Source organism: Sceloporus undulatus, chromosome 2 (assembly GCF_019175285.1).
Source record: "Sceloporus undulatus isolate JIND9_A2432 ecotype Alabama chromosome 2, SceUnd_v1.1, whole genome shotgun sequence".
Classification (NCBI taxonomy): domain Eukaryota; kingdom Metazoa; phylum Chordata; class Lepidosauria; order Squamata; family Phrynosomatidae; genus Sceloporus; species Sceloporus undulatus.
Genome location: NC_056523.1, coordinates 10,419,322 through 10,435,220, shown reverse-complemented (window position 1 = coordinate 10,435,220; position 15,899 = coordinate 10,419,322). Strand labels below are relative to the sequence as shown.

The 15,899-nt window shown below is 44.0% G+C and overlaps 2 protein-coding genes across 3 annotated transcripts in view; both read right to left on the bottom strand.

Annotated features, from left to right (window-relative positions):
- LOC121921898 (zinc finger protein 397-like) overlaps positions 1-15,899 on the bottom strand; it is a 942,727-nt gene that overhangs the window by 326,881 nt on the left and 599,947 nt on the right. The gene's annotated exons all lie outside the window — the stretch shown is intronic.
- Positions 1,191-15,804, bottom strand: LOC121921799. The gene is made up of 6 exons (XM_042450347.1): positions 15,718-15,804; positions 13,595-14,810; positions 10,992-11,112; positions 9,938-10,020; positions 7,499-7,625; positions 1,191-4,997 (listed from the first exon to the last, which is right to left on the bottom strand). Exons 2-6 carry the CDS (start codon positions 14,237-14,239, stop codon positions 1,681-1,683), a joined length of 4,293 nt encoding a protein of 1,430 aa, XP_042306281.1. The 5' UTR covers positions 14,240-14,810; positions 15,718-15,804; the 3' UTR covers positions 1,191-1,680.

The window sequence follows — 15,899 nt, the reverse complement described above, 5'->3', positions numbered from 1 at the left end:
AGATATCAAGGCTTGGGTCATTTCTGGCTCATTGTTATGGAATTCTGGGAGTTAGAGTATGTTCTGGGGTCCAGATATAGAGGCTTGGCTCTTTTCTGGCTCATGGCTATAGGACACATCCTACATTTCAGACTTCTGCCTAGAAGGAATTTCAAAAGTCCTCATTTTTTGTAAGATGAGCAGATGTCCTCCTTTTATAGGATGTGTCCTATATTTCAACCTTCTGGCCTGGATGAATGTAAAAATGTCTTCCATTTTTGATAGGATAACACACGTCCTCCTTTATCCAGGATACGGCACATATTTCAGCCCAGGAGCAATGTCAAAACATCCTCCATTTTATCAGGGTGACCAGACAGCATGCTTTATCCAGGACACGTCCTACATTTCTGCCCAGGAGGAATTTCAAAACATCCTGCTTTGCCAGCCTTTCCTTGAAGCTGAGAGTGTGTGACTTCCTTGCCTAGTGGGTCTTCTTGGTTTGTTCAGAGAGCCTGCCTTTGGTGACTTGGGTGTGTGCGAGTGTGTGCCTTCAAGAGGTTTTCTTGGGAGGTTTGTTCAGAGAGGGTTTGACTTTGCCATCCTCTGAGGCTGAGAGAATGTGACTTGCCCAATGGTTTTTGGGGATTTGCCTTCACCTTCCCTTAAGGCTGAGAGAGTGTGACAAGCGCTGTGATGTCCCTTGTGCGCCACACAATTTGGACATGATGTATAAGCCACGTCATCGACACGTACCCCATGTAAGATATTTAGCCTTCTCTGTTGGAGAGAATCAGATTTTCATTGAATCCTGGTCTCCAGAGTCATTGAATCGTAGAGTTGGAAGAGACTGCAAGGGCCACCCATTCCAACCCCCTTATTCTGCCATGCAGGAACTCTCAATCAAAACATCCCCATTGACAGATGGCCATCCAGCCTCTGCTTAAAGACCTCCAAAGAAGGAAACTCTGCTGCACTCCGAGGAAGGAGTGTGTTCCACTGTTGAAAAGCCCTTACTCTCAGGAAGTTCCTCCTAGTCTAACACACAAAGCTATATCCCAACCTCCTATCCAGGAAGAATGTCAAAATGTTCTCCATTTTGAGCATGACTGAGAAACATGAATTTAATTGTTTTTTTATTAATGTTTTTGGCTTTTAGTTGGATGTGTTCTCCATTTTTGAACATCCTACAATTTGTCCTACATTTTGTTGTGCATCATGTCCTACATTTTTCCTACATTTTGTGTCTGGGGGGGGGGGCTCTTAGCATCTCAAAATGGTGGCACTTAGTCTGGATCCCCTCTTCCCAAAATCCTGGCTACGTCCCTGCTTCTTGGTGTGTAACAGCAGTAGCAGAGGGAAAGCAAATAAAGCTGAAAGATATCCTGACCATTCATTTTGTGTTGGCTTTTTAAAGGCTTTTCAAAAAGGCCTATAATGGCCAGGAACCTACAAACACGGCCAGAATGCCTCCTGTGCCCTGGAGCAGTGATTCCCAAACTCTTGCCTTCCAGGTATTTTGAACTTTAGCTCTCAGGATCTCTATTGATCAAGATGGCTGCAGCTTCTAGGAGCTGAAGTCCAAAACAGAATAATGTCACTAATGGGATCAAGGCCCGGACTCCACCTATGTATGTATGTATCTTTGAAATTATCATTAATCGGAGGGTGTATGGCGTGTATACCTGCTGCTGCAGGCATTCACTCAAGATCAATGTCCGAGTCTCCAGCTTCCCAGTCTCCCAGGGATATTTCTTCATCAGTATCCCCCTCATCACTCAGATCCTGCCCATCTTTACCTGAAGGAATATCATCTCTGCAGGGGGGAAAGATGTGGTTCTGGGGTATCCATGCCCTGTTGGCTCGTAGGAATGCCATCCGTGTAACGTGTTTGGGAGCGAATCTCGTTCTCAGTTTGGTGACTATATTTCCAGTTGTAGAGAAAAGACGTTTAGCGGGAACACTGGAGGGCGGGCTGCAGATGTGCCAAATAGCAGCCCGAGCCAAAGAAGGCCAAATGGTGAACTTCTCATCCCAATAGGCAATTGGGTTCGCCTGCGGACGACAGATTCGCGCTGGGAAGATGTCACGAATATATGCATCCAGTTCTTGCCTTGCCACCTGGTAGGCGTCCTGCTCTGTAGCCATCTGGTTATCAAACTGGGCATCCTCATCTGTCTCCACAGCATAGCCTGTTGCCAAGATCAAGTCGTGGAAGCGAGATCTTTCAGCCATTTGGTGACAAGGTGCAGAACTTCCCACTGGACTTCCCTTATTTTGAAGTTGTTTTCTAGGCTGGATCACTGCATCTGGGTTTCTAGGCACCACAGAGGGAAAGGCATAAGAGGGCAGGCCGTGGTCAGCCATGGCTCGGCCAGTTGAATTGTGCAGCTTCTTGTAGAAGTGCACACTTTTTTTAATAATGTATTCTTGCAGGGACCAGAACTGATTGTTCCCAGTGCTCTGGAGTCGATCTCGGATGCTGTTTCTGTACCTGGGTTCCAAAAATGTTGCTGCAAGATACTTCAGGTCAGTGCGGATGCCCAGGAGGTGCTTATTGTTGTGCAGAGACTCCAGAAGCTGGGCAGCAAAGGCCACAGCTGGAATGGCCTTCTGATTGGCAGCCATGCCCGGTCTGTTCTGCATCTCTTCAATGTTTCTTTCTAAGGAAAATTCCATGACGTGTAGCGCAGGCAACACAACTCCAAGTGTGGCATTCTCAGAACTAAGGACAGTAGTGCACTCGTTGAAAATTTGGAGAATATCCACCAGGTCCTCTATAATAAACCACTGGTCTGGCTGCATATATAAAGTAGAGGCCAGGTCTCCTGCTTTCTCTTGAATATATTCATTCACTGCCTTTTTTTGCTCCAGCAATCTCTCCAGCATATACAGAGTGCTGTTCCATCGTGTAGGGACATTGAGGATAAATTTGTGATTGGGTAAATTGTGCTTTTTTTGGAGCAAGCGAACTGCCTCTATGGCAGAGCATGACTGCCTGAAGTGAGAGCAAACAATGTGTGCCAGCTCTAACACTTTCTTTATCCTGGAATTACTGGTTTCTCTCAGGGCCTTGTGGACAACTAAGTTGATGCAGTGCACAATGCATGGTACGTGACTCATCCCTTTCTGACGGATGTATTTCAGGAACTCTGACCTGTTGTCAGCAGCCAGACATCCAATCTCCAATTTCAGTGGAGCGAGCCACTCCGCCACAACGTTTCTCAACTTCGCCCCAATATTTTCCTCACGGTGCGATTCAGAGAACAAAGTTAGTGTAAGAGTTGCTGTCCTTTTTGCCAGAACACCTTCTTGGGTGGATACCCAGTGTGCTGTGACACATAAATATGATCTAGCCTGGTTGCTAGTCCAGCAGTCACTTGTAAAATGCACTGCTCCAGCTACCGCATTCCTCAAGTCATTCAGAATCTCCTTCTTAATATCTTTTTCAAGGGCTGGAAAGGCAATCCTACACAGGTAATATCTGCTCGGTACCTTCCAGCGTGGAGCAAGTTCCTTGAGAAACTCCAGAAAAGTCTCATCCTCCACAATTGAGAAGGGTAGCATAGACTGTGCAATATACCTGGCAAGGGCACGATTATACCGTGCAGCAATTGCACTATGTAGAGCATACTTCTCTGGGCGGGGGCATGTCTCAGGTACAGACAACTGCTTCTGTCCTGAAGGAGCCGAACTCTTTCCTCCTGGAGGTTCCACCCGTGGCTTTTCTGCAGGATCACTCTCAGCTCTGTTCGTCTGAGGCACTTCCTTAACAATTGGGTTTGGGGGTGGCGTGATGGACACCCGACAGACCTCTTTCCGTGGTGGAACAATGTGTGGATGACGATGTTCCAGATGCTTTATCATGGATGTGGTCCCCACACGGCGGCAACCACCTTCCTTGCCCAGGCGCACAAAGGCATGACATAATCTACACACGGCAATCAATCGGTCTTGAGCATGCCCATCAAAGTGCTCCCAGACATAAGATGTCCGCCTTCTGCTTTGGCCACCAGATTCTTCTCTTGGAACCTCAGTGGCCAAAGACCGTGGCAGCGTACAGCGCTGCGGGCCTGAGAACACAGACGGTTGAGAAAGACCAAGCATACGCCTCTTCATAGGTGGTTCTTTATCGGCAGACGATCGTACTGGGGCACATTGCCATGGCTGACGACCATTATCTCCTTCCACCATCTCCCCTCCAGCGACAGATCTGGCCATCAACATGAGACTATCTGTACCAAACTCCAAATCATTATCCAAACTCATGTAGTCCAATTTGGAATCATCTACGTTGTATGAGTGACATTTTTTTGTCTCTGTTGTTGGATTAAATTCTGCAACATCTGTCTCTAAGTCAATTATAGTTATTATATTGTCATTGTCAGAGCCCTGTTCCTTATCCTGCCTTTCTTTCTGAACAGCATACAAAGAATTCACATTGTAAGACATATTGTTCTGCTCTTCCTCCTCAATGATTTCACCACCTTCTTGTAGAAGGCCAGGATGTGTGTGGAGTTTTGATTTAGCCATGCTTGGGATTTCTGAGACATAGCATTTCTCTGATGTAGCACTCACCTCCTCCACATCCATGCCAGATTGGTCAGGAACCGCACTTCTTTCATAGTCCTCCTCTGCCTCTGATACTGACGCATTTCCTTGAGCAGCCATACCCACAATCACATTCTCACAGAAGTTGACATGGTGGCGCTTTCCATCCTTCAGAGTGACATAGTGGCCTTTCCCATCCTCCAGATCAGATCCAGAAGAATATTCAATTTCCGAGCTTTCTTCAGAGGCTCCTTGTGTTGCCCGTCTCTCAGAGTCAGTCCACTTTCTGTTTTTGGGGTCATAAAGAGTAAATGCTTCATTGACATTCATTGCATGGTGAGGCTGCCCCTCTGTTAACTTTCTGGTAGCACTAGAATGGGTAGAGTTTCTTCCCTGGTCAGCCCTCCTTCCATTCGTTTCTTTTTTCAACATACAATATGGAAACTGCATAGGCTTTTTCTGGACATCTGTAGGTAAAATCACAAAATTAGGAATTAGCCTCCTTTACATCATGTCAATTCAAAAACAACATCAGAGATAGTCTCAGGAATACAACAGCGTACCAGTTCTGGTCATTCAATGGCTACACTTTTAACAGGGAAATGTATATGTGTACAAGAGAGCCAGTGCGGTGTAATGGTTTGAGCACTGGATTATAACTATGGAGATCAGAGTTCAAATCCCATCTCAGCCATGTAAACCCATGGGATGACCTTGGGCAAGTTACACTCTCTCAGTCTCAGGGGACAGCAATGACAAATCTCCTCTAAAGAGGCTTGCCAAGAAAACATCATGATAGGTCCACCTTAGGGTCACCATACGTTGGAAATGATCTGAAGACACACATCAACAATAACAAATGTATGTTCAGCAAGGATGGACAACTATGGACTGCAACAGTCCCCCAGAAAACTCTGGAAAGCCACACCCTAGCAAAATAATCAATTTTTTAAAAACTTTAAAATGCCCGCAAATGTGCTCTGGGAGGTGTGTGGTGGCCATTTTCATGATGTTTTCTCTCCCTTCCTGGGCCATTTTAGGACCAGAATGGACCTTTTTGACAACATCTTAAAATCACAAGCCTCTCTCTTGTCTAAAATGGTCTTGGAGGGCAAAGTCACATCCCTCTTAGAGGGCACTAGGGAGGCAGCTGGGGCCAAAAAATAGTTTTTGATTTTCCTCCCCACCCCCAATAAAACATGGGCCACAAAAATGGCCCATATGTTCACAGAGACTTCTGACTAGGGTGTTTGCTTGGTATGTTTTTAATGGTTTTATATTTTTAACAGTATTTTTAAAAGGATTTTGCATTTTTATCTTTTATATTAATGTGGTATTTTATTTGTGTTTAATTGTGTGGGCAAAAGTGAGTCAAGCCTGGGCCACTACATTCTCAGTTATACAAGCCAGCCCAACCCCTGTCATTCACCATGAAATCACAGATAAATGGTGTTACATTATGGACTTACAACAGTGGCATCTGACCAGAGGGATACAGAGGCCAGGGGCTGAAAGGCAGGATCAAGAGAAAGTGTGGAAAAACTACATGGGAAAGCAGATAAGAACTAGTATTCACTGTTCACATTTAGCTCTAGACCATATCACTAGTCTTCCACATGTCTTCCCAGCACCTAAAGTATATTCCAATCAAAATCAGTTTTACACTTTGCATCTAATGCATCTTGCATCAAATGCATCTGAGGAAGTAGACTAAAGTCTACGAAAGCTCACACTGCAAATTTCTTTCCTTCAGTTAGTCTCAAAGATGCTACAAGATCTCTCTACGTACAGCTTCACACCTTAGATATTAATAGTATCCCATTTAATAATAATAATAATAATAATAATAACAACAACAACAATAATAATAATAACTTTATTTATATACCGCTTTTCCAATGATCAAAGCGGTGTACATCAAGAATATAGGTACATACAGATTAAAAATATAAAATCCACAAATCTCAATATACATAAAAACACACAGCAAAAAATCTTTTCAGTCAATGATGTGCAAGTCTATCAAGAGCAGTGACTATAAAGAGACAGACGAATATGCCAGTTGGAATAAATGTGTCTTCAGAGCCTTCTCAAAGGCATCCAAAGTGGAGCAAGCTCGGATTTCATCAGGAAGATTATTCCAGAGAGTAGGTGCTGTCGATGTGTATGACCTCTTGTGAGTTGTTGACAACCTCACTCTCGGACATTCTAATAAAAATTTCCCTGATGTTCTGAGAGTGCGGGGCGGATTGTGTGGGAGAAGGCATTCCTTCAAGTAGCTTGGGCCCAAGCCATGTAGGGCTTTATAGGTAATAACCGACACTTTGTATTGGGCCCGGAAGCTAATGGGCAGCCAGTGAAGAGATTTTAATACTGAGGTTATATGGTCTGCCCTAGATGTTCCAGCGACTAGCCTGGCTGCCGCATTTTGCACTAACTGAAGCTTCTGGACTTGGTACAAAGGTAGCCCCATGTAGAGCGCATTACAGAAATCTAACTGAGAGGTTACCAGTGCGTGTACTACCGTTTCAAGGTCCTTTTGGTCCAAACAGGGACGCAGCTGGCGTATCAGCCGAAGCTGGTACCAAGCATTCTTGGCCATTGCATCCACCTGGGATGACAATTGTAGGGATGAGTCCAAGAGTACTCCTAAACTGCGAACCTTGTCCTTCAGGGGGAGAATAACCCCGTCTAGGACTGGATGACAAATTTCCCTGCCTGGACTTGGGGTACCTACCTATCACGAGTACCTCTGTTTTCTCCGGATTCAGCCTGAGTCTGTTTTCCCTCATCCAGCCCATTACTAACTCCATATATCATTGTTTCTTTTCAAAAACATGTGTTTAGAACCTGAAAGCACCACACCTCTGCAACCTTCTGACTATCATTTCATTTTGGTTCTACAAATGGCCAACGGATTGTGTGATGTTTACTGGATTGACAGGACCATTACAATAGAGCTACTTACCCAAGGCATTGAACTTCCCATCCTCCTCCTGCAGGACTTGCCAGACAATGGTCTCTCGGTCTGGCTGGGCCTGATTCTGCTCAACTCGCTGCAAAGACAGGCTAGTTTCCATAAGGTCCATTGGTTCCTACAAATAAGAAGAAAAGCATATCAGACTTTGTTGTCCAAGAAAGAATGTTAAGGCAAAACATCAGGCATACATACCCAGAAACCCAGTACAGCTCATTTTATACATGGTTTGGATCCAAATTACCTTCGGGATCACCTCCTCCTGTATAATCCACCTCATTCACCCAGGTCCTCTGGGGGACATTTACTTCAATCAGCCAGGACTAGACTGGCAACTGTCACCCAGAGGACCTATTAGTCAGCCGGCCCTAGACTGTGGAATGACCTGCTGGGAGAGATTTGACAGCTGAACATGCTGTATAAACTTAAAAACAGTATTAAAGACTGATCTCTTCTGGCAGGCCTAGCCAGCCAATTTTAAGCTATTAATTTTAAATATAAGACATAAATTGTCCTATATTTATCTCTTTTAACTTATGTTTAAATTGTTTGATGTACTTTAACTGGGCCTCCTCCTCCTCCTCCTACTACTACTACTATAGGTTTTCATTAAAACAAATAATGATATACCTCAGTTAATGGAGGAGATGTATTCCTGGGCATTATTTCTTAAACAGAAAATGTGGTAGCAAGGTAGAAGTTTATCACACGGGAGGAACTTCTCTTAATTTTGAATGAAAAGAAAGTGGGGCCAGAACGCATTCATGTGAATTCGCTACTTCAGCGAATTTACATGAATTCAAATTGCATTTGAACTGACTTCCCATTGCCCGAAAATAGCTTGCCATTGCCCGAAATTGTGTGTGGTAGTCTATCATACAATAACATTAAACCCCATGATTGCGTTCAGATTGCCATTGGATTATATTTCCAGTTTCCCTTGTCTGATAACGTCCGTAGAAATAACATGGAAAGAACACGGAGAGGTTCCTACCTGACCAAAAAGAAGAATAAAGGCCTATACAGATCAGCATCTTCAGCCAGCCTGGGGACAGAGTCAGAGTATGGCATTTACATGATACACGCCCCCAACTCCGCCCCCCAGGCTGGTGTGACACATGGCAGGTGGCGTCATGGCACTTCTCTGGTGCTGCATCTACATGACGCAGTGTCACAGGAATGTGAAAAAGCCCCAGTGCCACTTTTTGCAGTTCTTTTTGAGCCGCAGAAAGGTGAGATTGAAGCCGCAGCATGTGGTCTGTACAGCCCCTAAATCAACAAGTTTCAGTAATTTTTTAAAATTCAAAAATAACAATATGCATGTGTGAAATATGCAGGTAAGCCTTGCATACTGAAACAAAAACATTTTGAACTTTCTGGAGACCACTTGAATACTTCTTCCAAAATACATCCAAGGATGACCTTTTCTTTCATCATCCACTTTTTTTATGATTCCCATTTTGGTAGTCAAATTTACAGATTTATTCTTTTGTAACATGTTGTGGGTAGCTGGCGAGAAAGTATCTGCTCTCTCATTTCTCTCTGTTTTGCTGTTCCTGTACTTTCAAACAAGAGATTCTTGAGGCAGCTTCTGTTGAGCTTGCCTGTTGTACATGGTGACACAAAGCTAAAGTAGGACTGGTACAGTATAAAATCCTGTTTTTTCTAATTCAAGCTTTGTTTACTGTGTTGTTAACTGTGCAGAAACAATGCCACAACATGACAACAAAAGTCTTATGTTTTTCCAGCCCTCCTTCATTATCCTTTCCAGTTCTATGCTGCTAAAGTCTTCCAGTGACACAAAGGATGAGAAGGAAAAGAAGGGGCTGGGAGACATAAAATGCCTTGAGAAAAGGAGCTTCACTACCAGAGGCTTTGTTAACTGGGGTATGCCTGTATACCTGCCAGCCTTTACAAATATTGTTTTGGAATGCTTCTGGATTGAGACCATGGGTCCTTGCACGCAACATTCAGTTCCCAATTCTGGCTACGGTCCTATGTATGCTTGAGGTGCTCTTTAAACCTTCTTCTATAAATCCATAGTGTGGCGACATTGGAATACTGTGTAGAATTCTGGACAGTTGAGCAGAAAAAAAATGCAGAAAAAGGCAACCAAAATTATCACTAGAGCAAGTCAACTATGGTGAATATTTGGAGGCTGGATGGCTTAGGAAAAAGGCATGTACAAAGAGAAACCATAAAGGTATATGAAATGATGCAGAGCCAGTGTGGTGTAGAGATTTGAGACCAGAGTTCGAATTTCCGCCCTAGAAACCTACTGTGTGACCCTGGGCAAGTCCCAATCTCTCAGCCTGAGATTAAGGCAATGGTGGACCTCTTTTGAATAAACTTTGCCAAGAAAACCCTATGATGGAGTCACAATAAGTCAGATGTGACTATAACAGCAACAGAAACTGATGATCTACATACCTCTTTCACACCTTGATGACTCCTTCCCTGTCTTTCGAGGGTAACTGATGAACTACTCTGACTTGGACGTTTGATTCCACTGCCTGCAAAGGACAGGAAATGTGAGCAAGGTTGAACATACTCACAGTTTTGTGTGTGAAAGGATTTATGAGTAACCTGTCACTCCAGAAAGGGCTTGCAGGTATCATGCACACACAAAAATAAATAAAACGAATATCATAATAATATCTTATATTTACGCATATAAGCACATAAATTTGAGAATAAGCATGCTGTAGTGATATAAGTGCTGGGCTAGGGCCCTGGGAGACAAGGGTTTGAATTTCTGCTCAGTTGTGGAAAGCCACTAAGTGACTCTGGGCAAATCACTCTCTCAGCCTCCCCCACTGCACAAATCTTGCCATGAAAAACCTATGATGAGGGGCTTTAGGGCTGCTCTAAGAAACAATTTGAAGGCATACAACAATAACAATATAAATATTATATGTACTTTGTTTATTATATATAAAAATATAATACACATGAATTTTTCTTTCACCAGTCTCTACTTTTCTTATGAATTCTATTTTGGCATCCAAACTTATAAAGCTGTGGGGGGTTTTTTATTTATTTATTGTGGGGGCAATGGTGCATCAGGCTTATCTGCTCTCCCTTTTTCTCTCTGTTCTGCTGTTCTTGTGTGCTCAGTAAGGGATTCTGGAGGTAGCTGCTACTTCCCTTGCCTGTTGTAAATAGGAATACATGGTTACAGTAGAACTGGATAGACTAGAATCTTGTTTTTTTCCTCCACTCAAGCTTTGTTTATTACACTATATACTGTGAAGATACACTGCTTAAAACACACACAAAAAAATCTGTGCTTTTCCAGCCATCCTCCAACATTCTCCCCATGCTGATGCTGCGTAAAAGACTTCCAATGAGACATAGGACAAGGAGGAAAGGTGAGCTCAATGGGTGTAAAAAGAATCATAAAAAGGAGTTTCATTACCATAGGCTTATCATGTCCCACAAACAGATCAGATACAGAGCACTTTACAGTATGGTGAATCCTTACCCAGCACATTCTTCCCCGCATCATGGCTTTGCTTGGCTTCTTTGCAGATCTGTCCCCGTGCAGCATCTAAAGGCTCTTCCTCTACAGCTAAGGATTCCATGTGTTCTTGCTTCATTGGCTCCTAAAACATAGAAAAGCAAATCAGAGAAAAGGTATCTGGCTGGGAAAGTATTGACTTTGGGCAAGAGATACCTTCTGTTCATCAGCCCTACTATTTTCTCATGGTATATGCTGCAATTACGACTAGTACTACTTCCTCAAGCTATAGTACTCACCATATGAATTAAAACAAAGACAAACTAACAAGGCAAGACTTGTACACAGGATTAATCTGTTACAGAACACATTAAATATAGTAAATGACAGAACCCCACTAGTGGTCACATATAACTTCCAACTGAGACCACTTAGATGTATCTTCAATGCACTACAGTACAAGCCATTCTGGACAATAATGCTGCCCTCTCGGGGACTTTAGGTGGCAGACCTTTACTTGCCTATAGACAGCCTCCCACTTTGGACAGTTACTTACCTACAGGAAGACACATAACACAGACGTGGACACGGGTACGAAGCCTTGCCACAAATCCAGATGCCAATTGTGCCCACACATCTATTCAGGAAATGTAATCACAGAACCTAATGACATCACCCACAGTATTAGAGGGACTTTCATTTGCTCGTCAAGTCCCCCAATGTGATGGATGTGATGGATGCCTTACTACGTCAGCAATGCCCTTCAGAATCAACACTGAGCAATGGCAAGTACATTTCTATACCGCTTACTGATGTACTAAGCAGTTTACAGAGTGTAAAGTAATTGCCCCCAACAAGCTAGGTACTCATTTTAGCAAACTACAGAAGGATGCAAGGCTGAACTCACAACCTTATGGTTTTTGAATGAGTGGCTGCAGTACCAGCATTTAACCATTGAGCCTCCAGGCTCAAGTCTACAAAAACTCATGCTACCAGCTTTTTCCTTTCAGTTAAGTCTCAAAAAGTTCCACAAGATCTCTTTGCATACTGATTTTCCAGACTAAGGAGTTTATCACACGAGAGACTAAGTGCCTAAATCCCATGCAGAAATGGGATTTAAATCCCAGAAAATTTTTACAAAAGCAGGATCGTTTTCAAACTCATTGGGGGGATTGAGCATTAACAAGAAAATAACCCACACTGAAAGTGGCCAAAATCAGCCGCTTTTTACTTTCAGGAAACTTTACACTCTATGCGGGTTAATGCCGGATTAATGCTCAATGCTCCCAACGTCATGTGAAAACGATCCCACTTTTGCAGGATTTGTCCACTTTCTGTGTGCATTAATGCGTGACATCATGTGAAAATGACCCCACTTTTGCAGCATTTTCCCATTTTAAATCCAGTTTCTGCATGGTATAAACCCCGTGTGATAAACTCCTAACATAGCTATGGCTTGGAATTACTTTGAGGGTTGAAGTCTATACTGAGAGCAGTTTTCAAGGCATGAAGCCTGCTCTGTTTCTGAATGACTCTCAGCTGAATTAATTTGAGTACACCCAGTGGGGTTCAACCTTTGCTATTGTTGAACAACTCCAGATGAAATTAAATGCAGAGATGTGGCATAAGTGACATCTGACTTGAAGGCAGTACATACAAAAGGATCTACGAGTCTTAGAGGACCACAGCCATAATTGTCCACTATTACCAGGGACAAAATGTGGAACAAATTCGAGACCACACTGTAAGACAACTGCAGGACAAAACTCAGCCCAAAATGTAGGACATTTAAGAAAAAGGGAGGACCTTAAATGTCCTACATTTTGGGCTGAGTTTTGTCCCGCAGTTGTCCTACAGTTTGGTCTCGAGTTTGTCCTACATTTTGTCCCTGGTAATAGTGGACAATCATGGCAACCCTAAACAGGCTGAACATGAGTCAGTGATGTGATGCAGCAGCTAGGAAACCAATAAAATTCTAGGATACATCAATAGAAGTATAGTGTCTAGATCGAAGGAAGTAATAGTACTACTCTATTATGCTCTGGTTAGGCCTCACCTGGAATACTGTGCCCAGTTCTGGGCACCTACAATTCAAGAAGGATATTGACAAGCTGGAGTGTGGCCAGAGGAGAGCAACTAAAATGGTGAAAGGTCTGGAAAAAACTAAGCTCTATGAGGAACAGCTTAGGGAACTGGGTATGTTTAGCCTGGAGAAGAGAAGGTTAAGAGATGACATGATAGCCAAGGGCAGTCATACTGACAATGGAGCAAGCTTGTTTTCTGATGTTCCAGAGATTAGGACCCAGAGCAGTGGATTCAAGCTACAGGAAAAGATATTCCACCTAAACATTAGGAAGAACTTCCTGAAGGTAAGAGCTGTTCAACAGGGGGATACGCTGCCTTGGAGAGTGGTGGAGTCTTCTACTGTACTTTGGAGGCTTTTAAACAGAGGCTGGATGGAGATCTGTTGAGTATGCTTTGATTGTGTCTTCCTGCATGGCATGGGATTGGACTGGATGGCCCTTGTGCTATCTTCCAACTCCAGGAGTATATGATTCTAGATATTTCCAAGAGCCGAATTCGTATTTGTCCCCTTTAACAGATGAAATACTGTACTAAGACCTTACCTGCCATGTTCCTGTCTCAACCACTTGCTGGCTCACCAGGAAGTCCTCCACCAGGGCCACGGCCTGGGAGCAGGTGTCTGGCCCTCTGGCTCGGATCCAGGTCTGTAGATCTGGTGGCAGGCCAGCCAGAAACTGTTCCAGGATCAGCAGCTCCAGGATCTGTTCCTTGCTGTGTCTCTCTGGCCTCAGCCACCGACGGCAAAGCTCCTGGAGTTGGCTGTGAATATTTCGGGGGTCTTCAACCCCATGGCAGCAAAACTGCCTGAAATGCTGGCGCTGCCTCTCCATTCTCAGGGCATCCCCTTTCAAGATGGCTGCCTTCACTTTCACATAATCCTCCTTGTCTCTGGTTTCCAAGCTCTGAAAGGCCCCTTCTGCTTCTCCACTCAGTGCTGGAAGGAGCCGGGCTGCCCACTCTTCTCTGGGCCACCGGCAGGCTTTGGCCACTTGTTCGAAGGAGATCAGGAAGGCCTTGGCGTTTTCCCATGGTGCATCTTCCAATGCAACTGACTCTTCCCATTTTGTGTGATGGGGCTGCAGCGTCTTCAAGAAATCCTGCCATTGACTTTCCCAGTGTTGTTGCATTTCTTTGCCTGGTTCCCCTTGGGTTTCTGTTGATGCTCCCCACACTCTTTGCTCTGCCATGTATTCAAGGTGAACCACACTGGTTGCTTTTCCTGCTCCAAATGGCCCTCCTTCTCCTTTTAGGTCTGCTGATTTGCTAGAGTCTCCTTCTTTGGAGGTTTTTAAACAGAAGCTGGATGGTCATCTGTTGGGTATGCTTTGACTGAGAGTTCCTGCATGACAGAATGGGGTTGGACTGGATGGCTCTTGGGGTCTCTTGCAACTCTAGGATTCTATGATTCCTCTTCCAATGCTTCTTCTCAAATCTACAGTTAGGGTACTCTGAGGTGCACTAAAAATCATGTCAAATCACGTTATGATGTTTCATGGCAAGAAGAGCATTATATTCTGAAAACAAAAACAAATTTGGAGGGAAATCTAGATTTCAAGAGCAAGCAATGCTCCCTCAGGAAAAGGGATTCCAGGCAAAATCTTTTTCTCACAATCCTCCATATTCTTGACTGAAAAAAAGAGGAGAATATCCCATTTCTGCCTGGATATCCAGCATCCCAGTGGAAGAAGTCAGTCGAAGGGGATGAGATTATCTTGTTGAGAAAATTCAATGGTCAAACACCGCTCTCTAATGATACGCCTGAGGAGAAAGAGGCATCGTCATCACTAGCATCATCATTATTTATATAATCTATAACCATCAATTATTTATTAATATTCTATGTGAAGATACTGAGGGGAAGGTAGAACTATGACTGTAAAGATTGTTATTGATGGATTGTCAGTATCAGAATGTCATTTTATGTATGTGTACATAAGTGTGTGTGTATATATATATATATATGTTTGTATGTATAATATATATATATATATATATGCTTATGTGTGTGTATATATGTGTGTGTGTATATATGGATATGTGTGTACATGTTTGTGTGTACATGTGTTGTGTGTAGATATACATATATATTTATATATGTGTGTGTATATATATATATATATATATATATACACATATATCTTTGTGTGTATATATATGTGTGTGTGTTTGTGTGCACCCCTCCACATTTGCTGCTTTGAGATTTGCAGCTTTGATTATTCACGGATTTGATTAATATGTCCTCTCTAGGAATATCTATGTCCTCCAGCACAACTCTATGGTCAACTTTAACCCAAAGTGGCACTGAAGGACCTGGAGACTCCTAGAGAGAGCCCTCCGCTAGACATTTGTAGCTCCTCCAGCGCAGTTCTATGGTCAACGTCTGGAAGATGTTGGCCACAGAGTTGCCCTGGAGGACCCAGAGATTCCTAGAGAGGAGTCCTCTCAGGTTAAAACATGGCGTTGTTGTTATGTGCGGTGTTTCCACATTCACGGGGGTCCTGTGCCCTAAGCCCACTGGCCCCCGTCTGACCCCTCCAAGGCCCCCAGCTGAGGATGCGAAAGCCCAGCATCCCCGGCAGCGCCTCCTCCTCCTCCCTCTCTGGCTCCCCCTCGTGGTCACTCTGCTTTGGACGCCCCTGGACCTGCCTTTCTCCCCGCTGCTCACCTCGTGGCTCCTCTCTCGCTGGATGCGAAGGGCCCTCCCGCTCGCCCAATACCTCCACGCCTCCACCAGGGGGCGCTCTAAGACCGGCAGAGGCAGCGCGAGGGAACCATAGAGCCGACAGCCTGAAGAGCCAGCGCTAAGGAGACGCTCTGAAATCTGGTAGCGTCGCTCTATGGTTCTCT

What these genes read in the sequence shown, in the direction of transcription:
- LOC121921799 (XM_042450347.1), bottom strand. Translation starts at nt 14,239, where the DNA reads ATGGCAGAGCAAAGAGTGTGGGGAGCATCAACAGAAACCCAAGGGGAA. An exon ending in TTGAGACAGGAACATGGCAG is followed by an intron (nt 11,113 to 13,594) that starts GTAAGGTCTTAG and finishes TCTATGTTTTAG; the next exon opens with GAGCCAATGAAGCAAGAACA. An exon ending in GTCATCAAGGTGTGAAAGAG is followed by an intron (nt 7,626 to 9,937) that starts GTATGTAGATCA and finishes TCTTATTTGTAG; the next exon opens with GAACCAATGGACCTTATGGA.